Genomic DNA, 24,448 nt, shown 5'->3' on the forward strand with positions numbered 1-24,448 from the left:
GGACTGTTGTCACCAACTGGAAAAGAGGTTTTAGCTCTGGTTATTTAGGCTGGCTTCTGAACCCCTGGGTCTGGTCTCATGTGTAACAGGTTTATACGACAGAAACCGTTCCGTGTTTTTTGACACTGAACTTCAGTGATGATCAAGAAAACCAACATCGACACACCCTGACGTCTCTCCTTTTGGTACTGGTTCAGACTTGATCCTGTAAACTGTGGAATGAAGCAGCTTTACATACAGTCTTAAACCAAGTAGAAGAGGTATTTTTACGGGAAGGGCTCACCCTCACCCTGCTATGCTCAGTCTAGTTATTTTAAGAGGCACACAATATTTGGAAATTAATTTTTTTTTAATACTCTACATGGAACTTTGATTTTAAAGAGGAGATATTCTCAGTAACTATTGCGCAATTCTGCAATATACAGAAATGTTCTATAGTTTTATTGGAATATGTGCCAAGTTGCAGAAATAACAAAAGGGAAAAAGGAATGCCAGAATACAAGTGGTTTTATTTATGTTTTCTTTCACTGGGATTACACTTGGAAGAATTATGCTTTGCAGTCTTTTTCTGTTGTCATCTCAGCTCCACACAGTACAAAGAAAACACAATATCCAACAGCATAGAAACAGAACTGAACATTCAGCACATAACACTGCTGGTTCAAAATCAGCAGTGCCCTTCTCAAACACTATGTAAACAATAAGAAATGAAGATACTATTAAGGATAAGGAAGTGTTGGTAAATTTTAAATAAATCAAATATTGCAAGACACATCCATGGATTGTGCCCTACAAATACCAGGAAAAGCTCAGGGACTCAGCGAGAGATTTTTCTTTTTCTTGCTGCAACCCAGATTGCGCTTGTATAGGCAAGAATCACACCCTCGTCCTTCCTAGCAGTTATATCTGCGTGCCCTTTTGGGGAGGAAGTGACTCTTAGTATAAAAACCACTGTGCTCTTAATAAGAAAAAAAAATGCAGAGAGCATTCAGACAAACTCACACAAAGCGATGTCTTGAGGAAGCTTAAAGAAAACAAATGAAGAACAAGTATGCACAGACCCTAAAAAGCAATAGTAAATAAAGAGATCTCTGGGCTTGAGGGAAGCTTCGATGGAGTACCATTACTATGGAAATCCTAAAAGGATGACATTAGAAAAGAAATAATCTCACATCCTAAGGGAAGGGAGTGATGATATACCAGTATGCACTAGAAGGGAGCTTATTTTAAGATTGCTAAATGCCATACTAACATTCAAAGTACATGCTCAGTCAGTGAAGTTGCTTTCCTATGACTAAAGCAATCATCTCAGAAAGGTAAAGATGCAAAATAATTCTCCTCTGTTTTTTTGCCTCCCCCACACTATTTTCAGTCAGTCCTTTCATGTATCTCTCTCAAACTTCTATTGTCAAATTCTAACTTCAGTTTAAACAGATTAAATCCAAGCCTCCATTTGAAGTGAACTTGAGATGGCACCACACAGAAGTAATATATCTTCATAAACGATTGTTGTGATATGTAGAAGTTAACTTGTTCTGTTTGGACTATTGCTCATGAACATCAACGCACTTTTCAGTACGTGCAATAATTTACTTTTAGGAACAAATAGTTTCATGACTTTTAAAATACTCCTCCAAGAGACTAATAAATATGAAGCACTTGCTTTGGACAGTGTTTAAAAAATGCTGCCAGCCCTCCATTGTCAGACTCCACCCAGACCCACAACAGCACCACAATATGCTGCCACGCTAACTGAGCAAAATACAACTTGCACCAGGCTTCTGCATGCCATTGGAAGGATTACCCCTATGATGACACGTGCTCAAGAGGAATATCCAGGTATTTTTATACGTAGGAGGGTTTGAAAAAAAGCTGGCACTTGCTTGGTAATGTCAAGAAATTAACTTGCTCAGAAATGAAAGATGGAGATCAGAATCGTGAAGAAAATTTACTAGAAGACAACATTTGCTTTGATATTCTAACAGGTTTCTTTTTTTTTGTCAGTAGAGACTTGATTTATGCTAACATTTAGAAAGACATCTCATAGAATCTGTACCCTAATATAGTTATAAACGTAGTTATATTAGGGTTTCTATATAATATAGTTATATTAGCGTTTACCAATAATAGGAGGCTCCATGTTTGTTAAACTGCCCTGTATGCATAAATCCATTTGTGTGTATAGAGAAAAAAGAGCTGGCCCATTTTAATAGATGCAGCAAATACATTAAAACAACCCTTGCCTTACAGTAACAATCACTTACTGTTTAGGCAAAACAGGTGTCAAGAAAAAGTTGTTATTTTTCCTGGTTCACAGACAAAGGGAGAGACAGTGTTTTGACATTAACTATGGACTTTCTGTTTTCAAAAACATTTAAAAATACTGATATTTGAATCAACTCCAAATGAAACAAGTAGAAATGTAGCAGGAATTTTTTTCCTTCTATTATGCTGTGTGCAGTTGCTCTTCCTTAGATAGCTGCAAATCCCATTTGGTTCACTGCACTGTCACCTAATACAACATAGGGCACAAATTTAATTGGCAAACTTCTATATGGGAAAAGAGTTTTAAGAAAATGGAAACACATGTATTGCAACAAATATAGCAAATGGCACTGGACTGTAGTCAAGCTATCTTTTGAAAACCCTCTTGGAAGCTAGTAGCTTTGCTACACAGCATAGTGCTAGGAAGAAAATTGCTTTTCTGAGTTTGGGGCAGCTCAGAAGCAAGACTGTGCCCCAGAGCACAGAGCCTGCCATGCTGGTTCGGACTGGGCAAGATGCATGTGAGCGATGTGGGCTGCCCCGACCGCAGCAGCTGGCAGACTGCATTCCCACCCAAAGGATGGCGATGCACGCTGAAGGAAGAAGTCCAGGCTCTCCCATGGGCCTTCCGTGCCTGCCCAGCAGAGATACAATCTGGCTGCTGAAGGTTAATTAGCGAGTGGTTTTCCTTACTACCTTCTGCTTTAATGTCACACATTACTAAGGTGATAATCTGTGATATTTGCTCCTGAGCATTCACTCTTCATATCTGTAACTTCAGTAGCTAGTTTAAAGTTGCCAAAGATACTAAGACAGCTTTGAATATGTAAATTATTGACAATTATCTACATGATTTTTTTCCTCTTAAGAAAACTTCAGATACATCATGTAATGAGTAGTTACACTAGAGCTACACTGCTCTGTTGGCAGGTATCCTCTACGAAGCAGCTTCTGAGAAGAAAGAGTAACAAAGCTATGAAAATAATTACAAGGGAAATAATGCAGTTAATTTAAGAGTCAGCCAATTTCTTCAAGTCTGGAAACAGCAGTAGCAAACAAATGGTGAGACGTAGTAAAGGACAATTTTCCAGGAGAGGTTTAGTTAACAATCCACTGACCGCACTGGATTTCTCATTAGTGTCGAGCTGAATCTTACGATCGTTCATTCTCCCCACGACAACAATGTTTACAGATTACCAATTAACTATTCTTTAGTGAAAGAGAGTTTTTCAGCATTACATGGGGACACATGTGGGCTCTGTAAAAACACGAGATGTGTAACACACGGTAAACAGAAAGTAATGATCTTAAACAGGCCAAACCCTTGAATTCGTCACTAATAAATGTCCCCATGCATTCAGCAGTCCTGGCTGCTGGGAGCCTGTTTTCTTCAAATACTTCAAACACTAAAATGCAGGAACATTTATTATTTTAATCCATTACAGGCAGTGCTTGATTTAACTTTATTGGTTGTGGTGGTGGTAGTGGTTATAGTGGGGGTAAAGCTATGTTCTTTTACACATCATTTCAAAAGGGCTTAATTATATTTTATAGCTCAGGCCAGGAATCCTGCTTGTTTTGTGTCTAACAAGGTTCAAATGCAGTTCAGGTCAGTGATGAATCAGAAGAGAAGTCAAAGATGGTTATCTATTTGAAATGAGCTCATCTCCCTTAAAGAATAACTGGGCAGGTACATCATGTTCATTACACTACTGCGTACTAAATAGCTGAAAAATCTCAATTCGCTTGTTGATTTGGTAATTTGGGATTTTGTGATGCCTGATCGGACAGGGCATATTACAGTTAAGATCTAAAGGGATTTGCATTTTTGGTCAAGGCTCTCTTTGGTATACAATAATTTAGAATATATTTGTAAAGCTCTATATTGCCCTATCTTATTCTCATTAAGTGGATAAAAATGCACAATGGAAAACAACAAAAATAGTGTTCATTTTGCAGCCGCGAGTCCAGCTTTCAAAACTGACTGGGTGCTATACTGACATGAGTAATACTTGGTTCTCGTATCATAAACAATTTATTTTTAGATATCAGCAGTTTTCGGAAAAGTGGCTAAACATTCTCACTCCAGCTCTACAGATGGGCATGGAGAGGTTCTTAAATTTAAAAAAATCTATGTATTTTCACATCTTAATTTTAGGTGGTTGGTTCAAAACTTTGGTTTGTTTTCAGGAGGTAGCTGGTACCTACAACTGTCACTGATTTAGAAAGTTGTAGATGCTTAGCACTACTGAAAAATCAGACATTGAATGGTTGCACAGTAAATGAAGCACTACAAAATAGTGGATGCCACTCAAAATGCAGCCCTATATAATTGCCACAAGGCTGAATTAGAATTACAGCTTTGGCCCTTGCTCCTCTGCCCTACGCTTGATTCACTGGATTTCAACTGCTTTGATAAACTAAATAGTCTGTGAACTAGAGGGTAACTTTGCCTTGTAAATAAACCATCCTGAAGACAGTGCCTGGCAGCACCGGAGCTGTTTGAGCCTCTATAACCCAGTGAATTATGCTTGTGCAAGTCCAAGGCTTGACAGATATACCCAGGCCATACAAACTGAACAGGTTTCCCTGCACTCTTGGGATGTGGGTCCCCAGGATTAAGGCCAGTCCAGGTCCAGGCTCCTACGCTCCAATCTTGTCCTCCCTTCGATCCCTCCTCCCCCTCCCTCCTTTATATACTTCTCCGAATTCTCTTTTGTGCCAGCACGGTCATTAACGTGTACCTGTCCAGTGAGCCAGCTTAAGGAGACAATCTTGCTGGAAACTTTTCTTTCCTGTTGGCTTAGTTTTCAGACAGATCAGTGCCCCGACTCGACTCGACTCAACTCAACGAACAGCTGTCCGAGTAACAGAGCTAGCACAAGGCAGAGTGTGGAAACGTGCGGCCACAGTAACCTAAACTTCGTATGGAATTGCACCTTTCCTTTGGGCAGCAAGCTGGTAATCTCATCCCATAAAAAATATTCTTGTCATAGAAAAAGAAGAAACTTGTTGCCAGTATGTCAACAATTTAAGCAACTTAAGGAACTGGTCCTTAAGACCAGGCAGTAATGCCTCACCTCTGTGTTCTGTACCTCACACTGCAAAATGTAGATTGGACTGGAGGAATTGCACAGAAAGCATAAAATGTACAAAGAAAATATTCAGCGTTCACTGTTATCTGTATTTCCTCATGAATGTGAACATTCTATAGAATTGACTACCATGAAAATGCTGTATCACCTACTACTGCCACATATAGCACTGGGATCCACACAACAAAAGAAATTCCAGTCTCAAAATAATATGCAATTACTTTCACAATAAAAGCTGAAGAGATTACAAAAACAACCATATTTGTTCTGAATTGAATTTCACTTGGAGTCTACTTTTTAAAGTCGAAGTATTTAAACTGTAAATGCAGTTCTACAAAATTAGTGCACGCTGTCTTGAATCAACAACTTACAACTAACTGTTTTTTTCTCCCCCCCCCCCCCCCCCCCCCCGAGTTAATGTGCTAGTTCATCAGTAGCAATTCTGAACGCTGTTACAAAGTACCAGTAGGGAATCTGACCAGGATTAATAGTGGTACTCAGTCCTGGGATTAGGTGGTGTCCTGTTTCATGGATTTTAGGCCATCTGTTCTTCCCTCCTGCATTATACTCCTGCAGAACTATAAACGCACCTCCACCTCAGGGACTATAGAAAGGAATTAGAATTCTTCTGCTTTTCATTATCACAAGATTCAGTAACTCATTTCATTGTCAGGATAATCCCCTTTTACTCTTTCTTTTGCGCTTGCAGGGTATGCCAAAATGACAAATAAAATCCCAGATGTTAGAGACCTGATGAGGTCTCCACCTTTTCTTGAGTGTTAGGTTTAAGCTACTTGGGACACGGTGTCAAATCTGACAGGACCCTGATGCCCACACCCAATATTCATTAAGGTTTGTTAGTGATTTGTATAGCTGTCTACAAGCTGCACTTCCACCTCAGTCCTCAGTGGCCATTTAAATATTTAGTTTGTCCTCTGGCTTTTACTGACAAAGAATTAATTTCCTATTGTTCAAGTGTTGGAAAGAGTTTATATTTCTTTCTAAAAGTAACAGAGGTCTTCTGGGTGTTGTAAATGGCTTGTTACTGCTGCATATTATTTTAGGTAGTCATATCTCATTTAATGTTTTATTTCCCCGTGGGCTAACTTGCATATCTGCAGCATCCAAAGGCTATGACAACGCCTTAGCAGAGTTTTCTCGAGAGAGTCGGTTAACTCCAAAATGAAGTTTGGTCTTTGCTCTACACCAATTAATAGCTGCATTTAATTTTTAATATTTCTGTAAAGTATCCTAAGTTTGCAGTTTCTTTCAGGTTAAACACTAGCAATTATCATACACTCAACTAGTGTTTATTTTTTTCCCTTATTTATATGCTAAAGTAATCATCTCTGCATACAAGACGAAGGGCTGGGGAATTCTGTCTATGATCTTTGGAATATTTTACGTCCGTAACTCTCTCAGTTCAGACACTGAACAGCAAGACTTCCCTCCTGTGTCCAGCTAGAGCAAAATAAGGCTACAGGCTTCTTGCTGTCTTTCACTCTGGGGAGAGTACAGTCCTCAGCTTCTCTCATTTATCTGCTCTTTTGGCAGGTAGGTAGTGCTAATTTCAACACCAAACCTAAATTAGCTGAAAGCCATATGTTCAGAATTGCATTCTATTTCCTAGTATTTATTGCTAAAAATTATTTCCACTTTAATGGCATGTGACTGTTCCGGAATGAGCTACGCATCTCAAGTGTGGCACCAAGCAATCTCAAATCTGACTGGGTACGTGGCACTCCAGAGCTCCAGCCGCTTTGTAGAAGATGCAACATACTTCAGAGGACAAAAATCACTGAGCCAGGTCTAACGATAGTTCTTGAACTTGGGGTTTTCTGTCAAGAGTACAAATAAGCTGCCAGAAATGAGCTAAATGTTTGTTATTTGCTTGTATGAAATGGGTACAAGTTTTAACTTGTAACTCTAAGCCACAAAATATAAAACAACTACAGAGAATTATTTTATTTAACATCAGTACGACAAACTCCTGGCCTTAAGGGTATCAGAAAAACTGTACTGATAGCCTCTTCTAAAGTAAAATTAATAATATCTTTTTTTTTTTTGGAAAAGGGATTTTGTTTTGGTTTGTTTTTTGCCAATACACTGCATCACATTCTACAATAGTATTACTTTACTAAAACCAAAATACTCAGGATTTCACCGTAAGTACAGAGGAGAATATAAGTATTCTAGCAGAAATAGTAACCATGTTGTTGTAAGTAACTGTTGTATTAAAACATGAAAAATGTCCAAAAAATGAAGTCCCTTGACACACTAAAGGTTTGGGGTTGTATAACAGTGCAGCAGGATATGTAGAAATGGAGGTGTTTTAATTTGATCCACTTGCAATGTGAGTATTCAACACTTACAATTTATTTTGTTAGAAGTGAAATAATTCAACTAATTAGCCCCTCTGTTTTTCAGAAGCTACATCTTTTTACTTTCATAAGAAATTAAGAAGAAAAATTAAAACAGAAGGCCTTTAGCTTCCATGATTAAACCAGGAAAGTCTAGAGGAAAAACTGATAATTAAAAAAAAGTTATATGGCAAGCTTCTTTCCTAATTTCAGTGAAAAAAATCAAAGCATTAAACAAGGTCACGCACTTTTGTTTTCCCTCTATAAGGGAGGAAAAATGCTGACGATACATTCTTGCGAGTTTTTTTTTTTTTTTTTTGCTAAATAATTCCTAGCAAATAGGATTCCTTACAAACCAACTTCATCTCCTACATTAAAACTCATCTGGAAAAGGGGTCATTTACACTGTTTATAAAACACTGCCACATAAAATGTGTAAAAAAAACATATTTCACTAAAAATAGCTTGCGTAAGTAAGGGATTAGTGTAGTTTCTACTACTATAATTGTTCCTTTGTAGTTTTTTCCATGATGTTTTTGACCAGTGTTTTTAACTATGTTTATTAAAGTCAGCACATCAAAAGGATCAAAGAGAAAGCTAGTGAGAACCAAAGAAACCCCAAGCGCATTGTGTTGTCTCACTGGGGAGTTATGCAGATTCAAGTAAACAAGTGCAAATTGTTGAGGTTTTAATGAAAATTTTCTACAATTACTGTATCTGAAGTCATTCTATATAATAACATCTGTACAGCAGATGGCCATACTGTACAAAAGGCAAGCAATGCTCCTTTTTCTTCCTCTGTTTTAACAGTACATCTGAGATGACTACTTTTGTCATTGTGCTTAGTTTGGTTCAGCAAATAATTCGTAAAATGCAGCTGCTGCAGATGGTCACAATAGTTATTTGACTGTAAAATCAAAGACACAGTGAAGTATTTGCGTATTAGTTTCATTCTATAAAAAAAAAAATTTGACATTAACCCTGTTTAGCTCAAAAGGTATATCTATAAAACCTTTTGTAAAAAGAAAAGTAGTGAAGAACTGACATATTTAAATACTCCTTGCTCCCAAGACACAGCTACTACACTTTTTTTAAATTGAGTTAGCTTGCATAATTTCTTTGCAATAATAAAACAAATCTAGTTAGTAACTGTGGTATTCTTCTAAAGTACTTTTAACACAAAATTATAATACCATTTCCCCCACACTAAGTAATTTTTCTTCTTTCCTGAAGTTACAATATCCACTTTGGTTTCTATCTGCACTTTAATTTCAAATTAATGATTTTAAATAAAAATCCAAACAATTTATTAAAAGAATTTTTGACAGTTTCAATCAGTTTTGTGGAAGTGTGTCTTTTGCACTTCTTGAAACTTAAAACAACTCATTGCACCATCACAACAGCATGCAAAACCTCATGCACATGTATTTTTCTTTTTATAAAACAAAGATAAGGCAACTTTAACTGGAAAAAAATGTGAACAGAGTCTGTTGATGTCTATTTATTGTCTGGTTATGAAAGTTATTCATATAGAATAACTAATCTCCATTTTCATTAGATTCAGCATCAGTATTGCTTTACTTAACAATGCTTGCCAGACTACAAATATACTGAAGATTCATGTATAGCTTGTAACATGAAAAATAAAGATTGGCTTCCTCAGACTGCCAGAAGAATTAAGAAACAGAACTTCGTAGCAGAATGTTTCTGAGGCTTAACGTGCAAGGCAAGGTACATCCTCCTTCTGGGAGGATGAAAAACTCCAGGGTAAGTGATATACGCTGCTGAGTTTGCCAAATTGCTTTATAGTACAGTGACGGAACGGGCTTGGCTTTGATATATCGAAGCTGAGTGGATACCATAATGTACCATGGGACGGAGAGTGTATAAATGATAGAGGGGAAGTGATGGAAGGAAAGAAAACTAGAAAGAAAACAGAAGGAAAATTAGAACTATTTAAAGGACATTAGAAAGGCCCTTTACTCAGTTGCAGTGCTTTCTATGCTAGGGTTGCGATTCGTTCGGAAAAGCGTGGGAACGCAGGCACTGTTCTTGCCTGTACTGCTGTTTATTTATGGATAAATCAAGAGTTTCAGGCTCCAGCACTTTCACAGGCTTTCATGTCCTACGAACCTTAAATTTTTCATTTTTAACTTTTAAAACAATAAAGAAGCACTGAAACTCGCTGGCCTGAGGAGAAATATTTCTGATGAAAAAGAAATAAATCACCACCTCTCTTGGCCTACAACTTGTTCCTCTCAGCTACAGACCATTTTACCTCGCAAGCTACTCTGCCAACTACCTGCATCTGGCTCATCTCCACATCATGTAAATGTACCATCTCTTCAATTTTATTAAAAGACTAATAAAAAAGATACTCAAAATGTCTTCATTTTAAATGAGTCTCTGGTATCCTGTTAATTGTACCCAAGGTGTAAAGTTTCCTTGCAGTTCTGCAGTAATGAGGCTGGAGCGCCTTTTTTCCCCTGGGTGACTCTCAGCAGTGCAGAGGAAGCATGTAAAAACTTAAAACTTCATAAGCCTGGAGGAGAATAATGGTATGACCCAATATTTACATAGTAGCATACGTCAGGGCTCTGAACAATTATTTTTGTATTTTTTTTAAACAGAAATATAGGGTCCTGACACAAAAATGTAGTTATAGAGTGAAAACTGTCAAAATTTTGCCCTTTGAATTACCAGAATACCAGAATATTGGTTCTTGTAACGACTATTCCAGCCAGAATTCTGTCAATAAATTAGTAATTACAAGCTAGGGGATATTAAATACAAAATTAAGCGCTCTTGGGTGCTGCCTCATTGAAAGGAAATCTCAGGTAATGGAGTCTAGCAGGGATTTGCTATTTTCTGTTGTGGATTTATTACGTTAGCCAGAGGAGCTCCCCTCAATGCCCCATGCTTTAAAATGGTTACTAGACCACCACTCGAAGAAATCAGTAGCAATTCCAACTTTCAAAAACTCTTACCTGCAGTTTTATGTCCACTTTTAATATTCAGGCTCCCACTGAGGTTTGATAAAGAGACTAACAAACAAGGTTTACTGGGATGTGGGATGGTTTCCATCTCAACAACCATTTGAACGGTATGAATGGAAATTTTCTGGAAGCAGGAAAGGGCTCGCCACAAGTTTTCTTGTACTGAAGCCTTTTGCACAGCGCTGCTGTGCGCTGCAGGTAGCAAATCCTTTGTACTGGGGTGTTTGGTTACTGAAGTGACGCTCTCATCTGGAATAACCCCAGCTGACGGAGCAGCCTCTTTCCTGGGCTCATGATCATTTGTGGTCATGATTTTCTTCAAAAACTCGTTTATTTGATCAAGTCTGACAAAACTGAGATTTGCTTTCAAAGGTTTTGATACGTCCACATTTATGTCAGCTGTAGGAGAGAATTGGAGAAAGAAATCTGAGAAGCTATAGTGCAATTATTCAAGCAATGTAGAAATGTTCGGCATTTTGTGGAGATAATGTTATTTTTACCATATCTCATTAAAAGGACTGAATCAGTGGTAAAACAGAATGAAACAATATTTTTAGGAATAAATCTGAATTAAAACCTCATGAAAAGTACTATAAGCAATCTTCACTATATACAGTTATAAAGGAAGAAACATGTCACAACGTCGATCTTATTTCCTTATTTCTTCCCAGGGATCACCACAGCTATCTGAAAGACACACACTTTATTCGAGTGTGTAGGAGGGTAAATACATTAGTCCTTTTGTGTCAGAATGAAAATATACTTCACATTCTCTCGAGTTTTACATCCAGTAGAACTATTTGACTAAACTCCAAAGCCAACAATGAACATTTTCAACACATTTAAATGAGTGAATAACATGTATATTCTATTGTTTCCTACACAGCTAATATGCAGTATTCTTCAATGCATTTTCAAGATGAAATGTGAAATCAAAAGCAAATATAAAAACTGAGCTGTGTTTAGATTTCTTTGTTTTCCACGGAGATTGGAATAACCTAATATTTTTAAAATGTTCTTTTGTCTCCTTAGTAAAGGATATTGGTACTTCCCAGACTGCTAAAAGTCTCACAGAATTTTTAGAAATCACAACTAATATGAACAACATTGACAATAGTGATGTTTTAGTAGCTGAGATGTTGCAATTACCAAGGTTATTTCACAGATGGAAAGCAGGATTTTATGACGGTTGAAACTTATTTCTGTGCTGCTATCTGCCTTTTTATCAGTACATTATACTTCATTACAGAAATCCAGCTTTAACCTAGTTTTTAAAGTTTTTCATTTCAAATTCAGCTTTCACCCAGTAATGAGACAGCTACCCTGGGCAGGGGGAAAAGTTTGCTTTTCACTTTGCTGTTTGATTCCCACCACCCCACCCCCAAGAACAAGAAATGATTAAAATTCTGTGCATATACCTAAACTAGATTAAATGTTCAGAGAAAACAGCACTACTTAGTTTCAAATTTCATTATAAATACATATAGGAAACACTGTTTGTTGAAGTTTTTACACAATTAATGAATATTTCACCACAATTAGGACCTAGTTTCAAGTTGTTCAGGGTCATGTTCTACTCTTAATGCTGATGCAAACTGATGAGCTCAATTCTCCCACTCTTTAGGTAAATTACACGTTTTTACAACACCAGTAAAGGGATGCAGGAGCAGAGCTTTAGAGCTGCTCTTAAGCATAAGTTTATACTGACTTCAGAGAGTCCCAGGCACATGACAAAGCACTTTTCTGACCCCGACAATATCTGAGGGTTCTAAACTTCAGTTAGATGCTTTAGTATCTGAATAGGTAAGTCTCTGAATTATAAACTAGCACTTTTTCTACAAAGATAAGAGAAACTCATTAATGGCCATGTAAGATTTGCTATAGCTGAATTTAAAAAAGCCAAAACAATCTTAGAAAAAAGTCTGTAGTACTCCACAAGCCACAGCTAACTGAAATTTAAGACTAAAAAACTATTTTAATTGTAACTTACGATTTTAATTAATGGTTTTCTGAAAATGCTTTCTCTTGTTTTAAAGCCTTCCTAGAAACTGTGACAAAACACTAGCTAACACACGGACCTAGTAGAAAGGCAAGTATCAAAGCTAGGAAGCTGAACATTAGAAGAAAGCAAGATTTCTAGGCATCCAAAACCCCACATAATCAACTTGGAAGATTTTTCAAAATACTTATATACTGATATTTTTAATTAAAACGAAGGGAAGAAAAGTGTCATAACACTTTTGAAAATCTCTCCACCCTTCTTGGCGCTAAGGAATACCCCAAGACTCGCCTGCCTTTTTGCACACATCATCGGTCCTCTCCTCCCTTTTAATGGAGAAAGGAGACTTACAAAGAAAGTTGAGACCCATGTGACATTACAATATTAATTTACTTATGATACTCAAATGGAAAGGAGTACTATTCTAATCAAATGTTTAAAACACATACACACACAAAAACCCACCAAACAAATGAGCAGCATTTTTAAAATGCCCCAAGTTTGAAATCCAGCTCACACTAGGATTTGGGTTTCTGAATCATTTAGGCACTTTCAAAACAAGTCCCTTATTGACTTAATTTTCTCCACTGGTGATGTAGTAATAAAGGAGTAAAACAGAATAGATGTTCTTGGCTTTGCTACATAATTAAGTTTGTAAGTTAGTAAATGAGGAAAGGACCCTTATTGCTTGGTGTGACAGCTTTCACATCTAACTGCTTTGTCAAAGGCACATTTTATTGCCAGCACTTTCCTATGGTAGTACAGCACAGAAGAGGAAAAAACAAAAAAACCCCCTACAACCCAAAAACTGCTCAGACATAAGTTGATAGAACAGGTGTCAAGCTAAAGCCAGAGAGTAAACTGATTGAGAAAGATATAAAAGCAGATGAATATGAGAGCAATAGTTCCCTCTTGGGCTTCCTCAGGCCAGGGCAGAGAAGATACAGGGCACTGGTGAAGCTCAGTAGTGGAACATGCACAGCACCTGTGGTCCTCGCCTGTGTTTTATCACTGCTTTCACAAACACTGTGCTCCTCCAAGAGAGCAATAAAAAAAATGGACACTAGGACACCAGAGAAATGCAAATGACTTCCCTGTTTTCTGTTTGGAAACTGCACATGTCACACAGAAAAATGGTGTTGTGACTGATAACTTGACAAAGGTTTGTATTAAGTTATGATTATCCAGTGAATCAGCCCCAACAGAAGGTAGCGGCAGCCAGAAGCATAATTGCAGAAAATGTAACTCTGGAATCTTCACTGCAAATATTCTAACTCACTCATAATGGCATAGGTTATTTTTACAACTGGGGAAAGATTATGTAAGGAGATTCTTTGGCATTTTAAGTAAAATGTTCAAAAAACAAAAATCCAATTGAGCAATCAACATGTTTTTAGTCTTTGTCCTGTTTGACACTTTATACTTAGCACTACAAAAGAAACTTTAACATTTCTTCTAAGAAAAACATATTTAAGTGACGGACAGAAACAGTGAAAACTGATGAAACATGAAGAGCTATTTATAGCAGTTGAAGAAGATAGATGTTCAGCAGCTTCTCCAGTCACTCAAAATGGGCTAAAAAGAGATGTTACAATGTCAAGGGTCACCTAGATGCAGCTGGAATAAAATTTCCAGGGTGCAAAATCCAAGGGTAACAGTCTTTTTAGACGATTTTAAACACCTTGGGAAGCATACCACACAATACTGTGCAGATTCTGTACTGGTAGGAAAACACAGGTTCCTATAGTTCAAACAACTCTTTGAATTGTCCAAAATTACATCAGAATCAGGACAGGGTAAAAAGTAGCTCAAAGCCACCTTTAACTCCTCAAATACATCAGTCTCTCCTTTGCCTACTAGTGACCGGCTACCACAATTATACCCCAATGCTTTCTTTAGATTTAAGACATAATAGCAATAACTTATTTTGCCAGGTGTTATCTATTTCCAGCAAATAAATAGTAAAGAAATGACTGCGCATGTAAATAGATTGCATTCAAGTGAGTTGTTTCTGGTTATGTTTAAATCAGACTGAACTAGATGATATCAAAGCAATATTTTTTTTACTAGAGTGTAGCATTTGAGTGTAGAATTTGAATTGTTCTTTCTCTCTCCCAATTTCTTTACTACATCTCTTTAGATTACCCAGTAAATCCATGTCTGTCAATTATTAGTTTCTAATTACCCTTCACAACTTTCTGAACAGCTACTAGGAAACAGAATGATGAAATAACTATTGAGTTAAAAGGAGATTAGATAAATATAAATAAATTACACTTATTATATGCTCCCACCACACCAGGAGATGACTTAACAGCAAAAGGAAAAGAATCACGTTGCAATAATGAAATCAGAGAGGGAATTCAGGTCCCAGAGGCGATTCTACGGAGTTTATGTTAATGTACACCTTGTGGGGGACCAAAAATCAACTGGAATAGTTTCCTGAAAACTGTTTCCAGCTATTTTCTCATTTAAAAAGTTCCAACTTCACTTGACCCATTAGTCATCATATTACTTACATTTATTATGTATTTTGAAATCTATTACAAAAAACCCAATGGATTCAATATGGCCTATTTGAACAAAATCATAACATCTATAAAAGAAAACCTATAAGCAGCACTCTGAAATTTCTGTCTGAAACAATTTCTTTCTTTGTCATTTTATTACTTAGAGCTTCAGATAAAAAATTTCAGGGTTATGAGTATTTTACCCTTGTTCTCCATAACATTCAGATTTGTACTGTGAAGATATAATTTTATTCTGTGAACTTGGGATAATGATATTACTCAAAAGGACTTTTTATTTGGTGGGCTAAGGATGAATAAGCAACACAAAAATAACAGAGCTCCTAGCGAGTTGCTTTAGGTCAATCCCAGCTCTTACTGAAGTCAGTGGGCTTATTCTAATATATGCCGTAACAATGCACACCAGGTTACTATTTCTATGACTAATAAACTACCATAGTATACTCTTAATCTGAAAAACCAGAAAGTAAACTCCATGAAAATTATTTATAAGCTTTATTTATAAGACTGGGATCTTTTCACAGACTATGAGAAATGTTGAACTGTGAGAGAGAAAAATATGGCATTTTCCAAGAATTTGTTCACTTCCCATACCCCTCATTCTGCAGTGGATCCTTTATTTCTCATAGCTAATATAGGTCAGGTTTTTCTTCCTCAGGTTGGACCTGGGTCTCACTCTTCCCTACCCCAAGAAGGCTGTAAAATATTAAACTTCTTAGTAAATAGTACTGCTATAGAAGAAACTATTACTTGCCCTAAACTCTTACAGGGATTGAATTTCCTAGTCCTAAACAGGAGAGGAGCAGCCAACAGGCATGAAACATTTTACCACCAGTAATACTCTTTCTTTCTGGGAGCCACCCATCCTGATGTAAGGAGTCTAACAGAGGAAATCTGAGGAAGGTAAAGGTAATCTTGAGCCCTGATTCTGATTTGGAGTCAGGGTGGCCCTTCAGTAACAGGGAAATGGCTGAATTGCAAAAATTAAATTTATAAAAATAGGAGAGAGAGAGACATGTAAAGAAAAGACTAGCTGTACTGTTCTCAATTGTCCCTGGTCAGGCATCAAAAGAGAGACAAATTAAAAGAAACTGAAAAGCAAGAAGAATACAAACGAATTGTTTTTATCCTCTAATTCATCATTCCCAATTTGGATCAAGGGAAAAGAAGGAAGAAACTTGAGACAAGGCTTCAGAGGCCATCTGCAGTCCATCTTGTATTCTGCTTCTTTGAGACAGATGCCAATTAGCCTTGAAGAGGCTGGTAGTCACTGTTAAGTATTTCTACCTACTGCCGCCTGTGTGCTGGAGCCCCACAGAAGCAGCTCTCTAAGGCCAATATGGCAAACTACAGCCTTCAGGGAGCTTAATCAACTCGAGCCATGTGGTGTGTTCCCCAGTGATAACAACCCCTACTTCCACAACCTAGTATGTTGTTGACATTTTGCGAAGGTGACACGAAGACATTAAGAGCTCTAGCTAGCCAGTGCCTGGGTTTGAGATCTCAGACAAGGCTCAGTGATGTAATTCTATTATTTTCCTTAAATTGTCACAATTGAACCAAAATAAATTGTTGTAGGTCGAGAAGACCAAAGATACCATTAATAAAGGATGGAAGGTTACTGTTATTCATAGGATGTTGACTGAAAGGAAGCAACTGTGCAATTACCGAATATATTACAGAAGTGTGTCAAGGCTTGGGTGGTGAGGCCAAAAATGATAATGTGGGCACCGGGAGGCACTGCCATGAAAGGAAAACCCTAGCTAAGGGAAACATTAACTCTCTCGACAGAGAGTCAGGGAAGCTGAAGCACAACACAGTGAGATGAAATAAATTGCTCCAGGTCATGGAGCAGGTTGATGGAAAAGAACCCATAAATACTAACTGTATTATCTGCTTTAGCGGCTGAATAAGACATCTATATTAAGAGATACATGAAGAAAGGAAAAAAAAAAAAAAAAAAGAGGACTTCAGAAAATTGGGCAAATGTTTGAAATAAGTTTTAAAAACAATGCCAATACACTAAAAAACATACCAAGAAAATATTTTCAAACTTATCCATGTGGTTTCAGTGTGCAGTCTTCATTTTCAGTACTTAGGCATTTAAGAAACTAAATTTCATTTAAGCTAAGTGTTGTAGACATTGCTTTTAGAAAGGTACTTTGATAATTTTACACATTATTACGCTGATATTACAGACAATAGATGTGTCAAAACCAAAGCAATGGCTACAGGCTGGTACACCTGTTTGGAATATTTCTCCTTGCCCTCTTAATCAAATAAATATCATTTCATGGCTACAGTGTCAATGCTTTAAAAACTTGTTTGTAAAAGAGCAAAGGGAAAAAAACCTACTAGAAAGCTCAAAAGTTTTGCAAATGACCCAGAGTTAATTAGAAAAGTCTGCACCCTGGCTAGTTCCCCTTCTCACGTGTCAGCTCTCATTAAATCAAAAAATTCTCATTTCAAAGTTAACAAACACCATGGTTAACAAAACTGTTAAACTGGGATCAAGTGGGCACATTCCTAGGTTTATATATGATGTCATGTTAAGCAGCCCACAGCTGAACTTGCAAGTAGTATGAATGATTTTTCAATATATTAAGTATCTGATCTAATGCTAATTTTCTCTCTATAGGCTAACTGTGCTGGGAACAGGTGGCCCTGCTTTCAATTATGGAGGGCTAACATGCCAGTGTGAGGCCTGGATTAGTTCACCTTCTCACAGGGAATTTGCCTCGGTTGGGAATGGATTTATTATGGCTTCACACATGGAACAGAGCTCATGTCAGCTGAGGGCAGTGATACATCATATGATTCAAATTAACCTGCTGTGGACTGTTCCGCAGGGCTGATATTGTGTATTAAAATGACGACATTTTTAAAACAGCTTGAAAGAAACCAGGATTGCCTAAGTGCAATGGTTCCAATTTGTTCCAACTAATCTATCACCTGCTGGAGATATTATTCTAGCGGGTTTCTGGTAGCTGCTATTTTCCAGGTTTCTCCAAACCACTGACCTTGTTAATGGATACAATTGTTGCCTTTGCAAACAGGGGGAAAAAAGCTGGAGAGAGTGCTAGGGTGCAGTTTTGTTTGTTGCTTTCTACGCCTAACCCTAGATCCAGTGCTGTGCCCCTCGTGGTGTGCAAACAGTGCCAGGGAGGGACCGGCAGGACACAGAAATCCCCCAGGTCCCCCGGTTCTCACTTCATCTTTCAGTGGGACACGGTATTTCTTAGTTTGTCTGGACAGTTTCTTTCATAGAAATTATTTTGGGAGGCAAAGTATCAAGGGCCGTAGTTAATTCACGCCTTGTCTAATGTCTTCCCAAGAAACTGCTGGGGGAAGGGGACTTTGGCATAAACCGTCTATATTTTGCATGTATAAGTATTTGAAGGCAATTCATATGAAGCTATACTTCATAAACATGTTTTGTATCATTTGCATTTGCATGCAGAAAATACATCAGAAAGACAGCTTTTATAGTTAAGAAGCATAGTTGATTTAAAAAAAAAAGTCCAAAGAAGGGACTAGAGGGTAAAGAGAATAAATTTTCAAAAACTATTAAAACAAGATGATCATATTTGTTCCTCACCTAATGAATACTATCTAATGCTGAAGCAATAAATAGTTCACTTACATGTATTAGACAAGAATTAGATGTACAATCCAGTAACAGACTGAATATAAAAGAGAGAGGGTCATGTAAACTGATGCAGATGGAATTTAAAAAATTAATAATAATTAGTTACTGTAGAAAGAGAAAGAATAGTCCTTTAATACATTGTGGGGTTAAAGTTGAGGTCTGTTCCCACAGGCCTGATGATGAATGCTTATTTCTCCTAGGATCCTATTACCTTAAATCTGGAAGAAATACCATTTTTCTTTAGTTGCCAAAAATGTACAAAATAATCAACTCATGTCGCAAGAAGTGCATTAATGTATCCTGTTATTCTCATTTAATTAGTGGTTTCCAAGTTTAGCTACTTGCTGTAGTTTTTTGATCTCTGAGCTAATATGGACTGACAACCTGGTTTCCTGTGTGGTGAAACCATACGATTTCTCTGTGGAACACTATCTACTTATCTACTTCAGCTGACAAACTATTTACAAGGAGTACCGGTTTTATCTAACACAGCAAACACTGGGGACCACTTGCAGATTTTTTCTTTTAACTGGTTGCATAGTAGTTTGCATCATAGAACGTAGACATGTTTGCTTATTATAGTTGAAATGTAACCTCAGCACACCAACAATGTATTTTGTGAGAAAAATGACACTATAATTAAACCACTGAACTTTGAACACTTAAAATCTATACAGAAAATGTATCGTTATCCCACTGGCTACATCCAGATTTTTGTCTGCATAGGCACAGCTTTTAAAAATGTGCTGACTTTCCAGAACAGCAGATCAGCTGTACCCAACAGGTAGCACCTACTAGTGCATCCAATGCATTTTAATAATTTACTTACTGAAGTTATAAAACACACACACATAAATGAATATGAAAACACACAGTATGTCCTTAGAAAATATGCCACTTAGTAGCAGCATTATTTGCCAAATGTTCAGCAAAAAAAAGCAGGCTTTCGAGGCCTGCCACATAAGCGTACTCCAGCAGTGCATTTATTTATTCAATTTATTAACTGTGATGTCTCCCATTGCAAATTTTGTTTGTCTGGTGACCCTACAAGAGCTCTCAGGAGTTTTGCTGAGGTTCTTGTCCTCAGTGAACAACTGCCAGCTTCGTTAGGATCTGGTGATGTAGACACTTTCTCCAGGCCTGCTGATGGCCAAGCTACCTCACCCTGGAAGAAGTTGTGGTTAGAGGACTTCTTTCCCCCCAGAAGAGTTAGTAACTTATTTTCCAGTAGCCTGCTGAGGAGCTGTCAAGCTTTCATAATTTTTTGCATGTGCTGTTCTGACGCAATCACACGCGGAAAGCGCCTTCCATTACTCATCCAATGAAACCTCCAGCCCCCAAGGAAGGCTTCTTGCTAAAGGTTAGTTTATTTGAAGAGGATTTCATAGTGGCAACAGCTGACGTTAGAAAAATCTGCAAAGGAATGCAGAGCTGTTTTGTTATATTAGACGGGCAAAACAATTCATTAAAATTCAGAGTAATTACTGTTGAGTCATGTGTAATGATAGCTCCAATTAGCAGCAAAAATATGATAAAAAATGCCTTTTGGCTAAGAAGAGATCCTGGAGAAAGTCTCTGAAGTTTTATATGCTTTGTGAGAATAAATAGACTGAAGTTTATGATGCATTAATATATGTTTTTTCAGTTCCCTATTTAGGCATATACCATGGAGGGGAGAGACTTAACACCGATTCGAGATCTCACTAAATTGTTGAGAATGGGGTAGACACTTAGACTACTTGTGAATGCATACTTTGCAAGCTGGTACCAACTTCCATGTTTGCTAGTTTAGTTAGAAGTCTGTCCTACTGACAGGAGAGCATCACGAAAACACCTTCAGGTGCGTAATAAATTAAAAATAAAGGCTATGCCGGGAAACTACAGTGAGAACCTTGAGAAAAGGCAAACGCACAGAAGAATGGTCTGGGAATATGGGAATCTGCCAGATGTGGGGAGAGAGGACACAAAAAAATTGGGGGGAGTGGAGTGGGGAGGATAAAAGAAAACCAATCTGGCAGCAGTGACCAAAAGGCCACGGATAGTAGGTGTCTCTACCCATCTTCTGCTGGTCATGATTAGAATGAAAATCTACTATTATTATCAATTAATCCTTTAGTTCAAATGGCAGTAGAACATGCAGTAGGTCTGAAGGTTCCTATTAATGGAGCCAAATAAGGATCAATATAACAAAAGCTCTGCATTGTCAGGTGGTTTTAAAATCTTCTCTTAAAATAATGCTTTTAAGGCAGCACAGAAAACCAGAAAGGGGCAATGATGAGGCTGTTCATGTACTTTATTCTTTCCTTGAGACTCCTGCCTGCCTGGGTGCAAAACATAGATTTTCAAGTTACTTAACCACAGTATTTATAGTCAGTGGCTAAATACGTATATCTCGTTCTCTGGTTGTTCAATTTGATCTCCTGGGGTCTGATATGCAGAAATGACTACTGCTTCACCCAAAGACAATATGAACTGTGTTTCCAACATCTAAATTTCTACATTTTTAGGTACCTTGGAAAACTCATTTGTGTGTTTTTAATTAATAACCTTAATATAATGAGAAAACCTTTAATTTCCCTGTGTCTCAGTTGCCTTCTGTGAAATGGCGAAGGCATACTATTCCATCACTTATGGGAGGGTTGTGCTGGTAAATTAGTATTTATGTAGTGCTCAGATCCTAAAGCAGTAAGCAACACAGAGGCAATAAGTAATTCTGCTGTGGAGCCAGGTTTAGATCACGTGCTGTAAGACTGTGTGAATAGGTAACCGAATGAACAAGAAAACCCGGTACTGAAGAGTTGCTCACTAAATGACTGATGATAACAGCTCCTTCGGAGTGAAGTAAGAATATTGGGGGCAGAGGGGAGCAAGTTACACAAATCAACAGCTTATAACAAATATGCATAGGAAAAATGTATTATGATGGCACAGGTAAATGAAAATGTATTTTCTAACTTTTAATATATCTCAATTATATTCTACATAGTAATGTAGTTATGAATACATAATTCACAAAACAGAGAATGGATGACATACTTCAATTTGCAGGAGTTTCTGACACTCTAGGAGTAAAACTTCAAGTGACACTATTTTAAGTACATGCTAATAAACCTTCATACTACACCACTTATATTCTGTGTTAATTAAAGAAACACAATATCACTATTTTTTAAATTTTACAGTATCAACACTTTAGATGATAGGAATTTGCAATGCCAGGTATCCAGATTCTAAAGAACCCAAGAGAAGGTGGCTTATAAAAATCTTCAGAAACATTTTAAAAGTCAGCTTTTATAAACACAACTGTAATAAAATTTCAGTTGTTCTAGGGCTAGAAGAAGGTAGGTTTCATTTGGTTGGAAATTTGCCAACCTCAGCCTTCTTGAGGAGTAAAATTTCTAAACTTACTTTGGGAAGAAAATAAATAATTAGACCTTAAGCCTATGACTGGTCCAGGACTGACCATTCCTCAACTTCGATTTCAATTCAGGGTAACTGCTGGAGGAAAATTTCACATTCATTTGCAAGGAATACAACAGTTTTTTGAGGATCTAATGCATGTGCCTATGTGTGCATATCTACAAATAGATTGCATTAGAAAACAGAGATTAAAGTGCAATGCTTACCTGGTCCATTAAGGAAGTCTTTAATTTGCACTGTGATAAGAGGAGGCGGAATACCACTTTTAGCATCTACCTCTCCTGCTACTGTCTGCAACCAAATCTTGCAATAATCCAGAGCTTCTGGTAGAGTCTTTCCGGGATCTACAGGTGATAATGATCATAGTCATTAATGATATTCCAGGAACATGATACATAACAAAATGCTACATACAAAATTGATTAAATAAAATAAAAAAGTTTAAAATGTAACACAGTAAATAATATTCCTAATACTACAGTTAAACATAGCACTTGTGCCTACGGACAGACCCATGTGTATAACAATGCATGCATACACAGGCAAGAGGGCAAAGCTGTAATTACACAAAATGTAGAAAACCCAAAAAATACCAATTAAAATATGAGTAAAAGACATCAGTTACCACAAGATGACTTTAAATAGCACACAATTTTAGCTTTAATTATGATGACACTTAAGCAGTCCTTACAAGAGAATCTGTGCTCAAAACCTGCTACTTCTAGATTGTATTTTCATTGCCAGACAGATTAAATAATAATGGAAAGATAAATGATAAAGGCTAAAAGACCAGAATGCTACCAGATCTCAGGAATACAGCATAATGACAATGTGGTTATAACATTCTCTTTGGAGTTTCACCCAAGAGCTAATCCATAGCTATTCTTGCATATCACCTTGAATTGTATTCCTTTGATCAGTTTATAATATTGCAATAGTGCATTAAAATTCATTTCCTCCAACTGTTATTCTTGTCTTCATTTTCCGCATATCACAAATGGCAAAAACCGTACTGTAAATAGGGTTTTTAATCTTTAGCAACTCAAGACCCTCATTATAATAGTCATCAATTCTGGCACTACAGTTCTCAAATTCTAAATAATGAATTATTCTTCATTATCAAGACTGCTATGTTAATTATTGAATGTCTGCCTCATCCTTAACGACTTAGAGGAGATTTTCTTGATGTTATTCTCTCCCATTTTCAGTCAATTAAAAACTGCTATAATTGCTTTATTTGAGTTTTACTGACTGGATTCCTTTCAAGAACAGCATTTACATACCCACTATTACAGTCAACATATGGTATCGTGGTATCACAGTCATATGTGGACTGGGTATATAAAGTCAGCTTTGGAATTTGTATTTCTTGACCTTATCATGTGATTCATATAAAACTTGGCACATATGAACCCTTATGTGATTTCAAAGAACCTACTGAAACCAATTGATCATGACTTCAGATCTATATGGAAAAGATCAAAAGTTAGCACATTCTTCTGTTTCTATTTGATCAATTTTCAGGCAATGACTTTACAGCAGTATTTGTACTGCATGGCATATACATTACAGCCTTTCCTTCCCTTTATTCCCACTATACATTTATAAAGTCAGCTCTCAACAGTTATTTAAGAGCTGTCACTGCATACAACGGATTTGTATATTTTCCATGTGAATTTCTACATTTTTATGGTTCTTAGCCCTTTCCTTTAATTACATTAACTAGAATGGTGTGGCACACTCCCTTTTCTATAGTAACCGCTTTAGGGAATATCTTGTTTCTTGTGTCTGGAGTTTGCCTAGTACACTGAAAATAATAATAACAAAAAATCTTTATCACCAAAGTACACATCTTTTCCAAAATACAGTTTTGTGGTTGTTCTGAACAAGGATGTTGTATCTTGGATCTATATTATAATACCTTGTTTTGTGCTAATAGCTCATAATAAATAAGTAATATGCTAATGTTTTTCAGAATATGTACTGTAAAGCGTCGTAAAAATTACTGAACATTGTGCAATGAACATCACTGAATCAAATTGATCTCTAAGTTATTGCTCCTTCAGAAGATTTACTATTAACATATAGGCGTACCAATACGGGGCAAAACGTTGCAACATGCCATTATTTTGTCTC

At 37.0% G+C, this 24,448-nt stretch overlaps 1 protein-coding gene across 7 annotated transcripts in view; it reads right to left on the bottom strand.

The window, feature by feature from the left end:
* Positions 1-24,448, bottom strand: part of VPS13B (vacuolar protein sorting 13 homolog B) — a 483,190-nt gene that overhangs the window by 87,257 nt on the left and 371,485 nt on the right. For all 7 annotated transcript variants that reach the window (XM_087749030.1, XM_087749012.1, XM_087749022.1 and 4 more), the window contains 2 exons: positions 22,519-22,656; positions 10,708-11,115 (listed from right to left, as the gene is read on the bottom strand). In XM_087749030.1, coding sequence (XP_087605156.1) covers positions 10,708-11,115; positions 22,519-22,656 — 546 coding nt within the window. The remainder of the gene's footprint in view (positions 1-10,707; positions 11,116-22,518; positions 22,657-24,448) is intronic.

The sequence above is a fragment of the Nipponia nippon genome, unplaced genomic scaffold (genome assembly GCF_047370975.1).
Source record: "Nipponia nippon isolate SJK-2023a ecotype South Korea unplaced genomic scaffold, ASM4737097v1 scaffold_1, whole genome shotgun sequence".
NCBI classification, from domain to species: Eukaryota; Metazoa; Chordata; class Aves; order Pelecaniformes; family Threskiornithidae; genus Nipponia; species Nipponia nippon.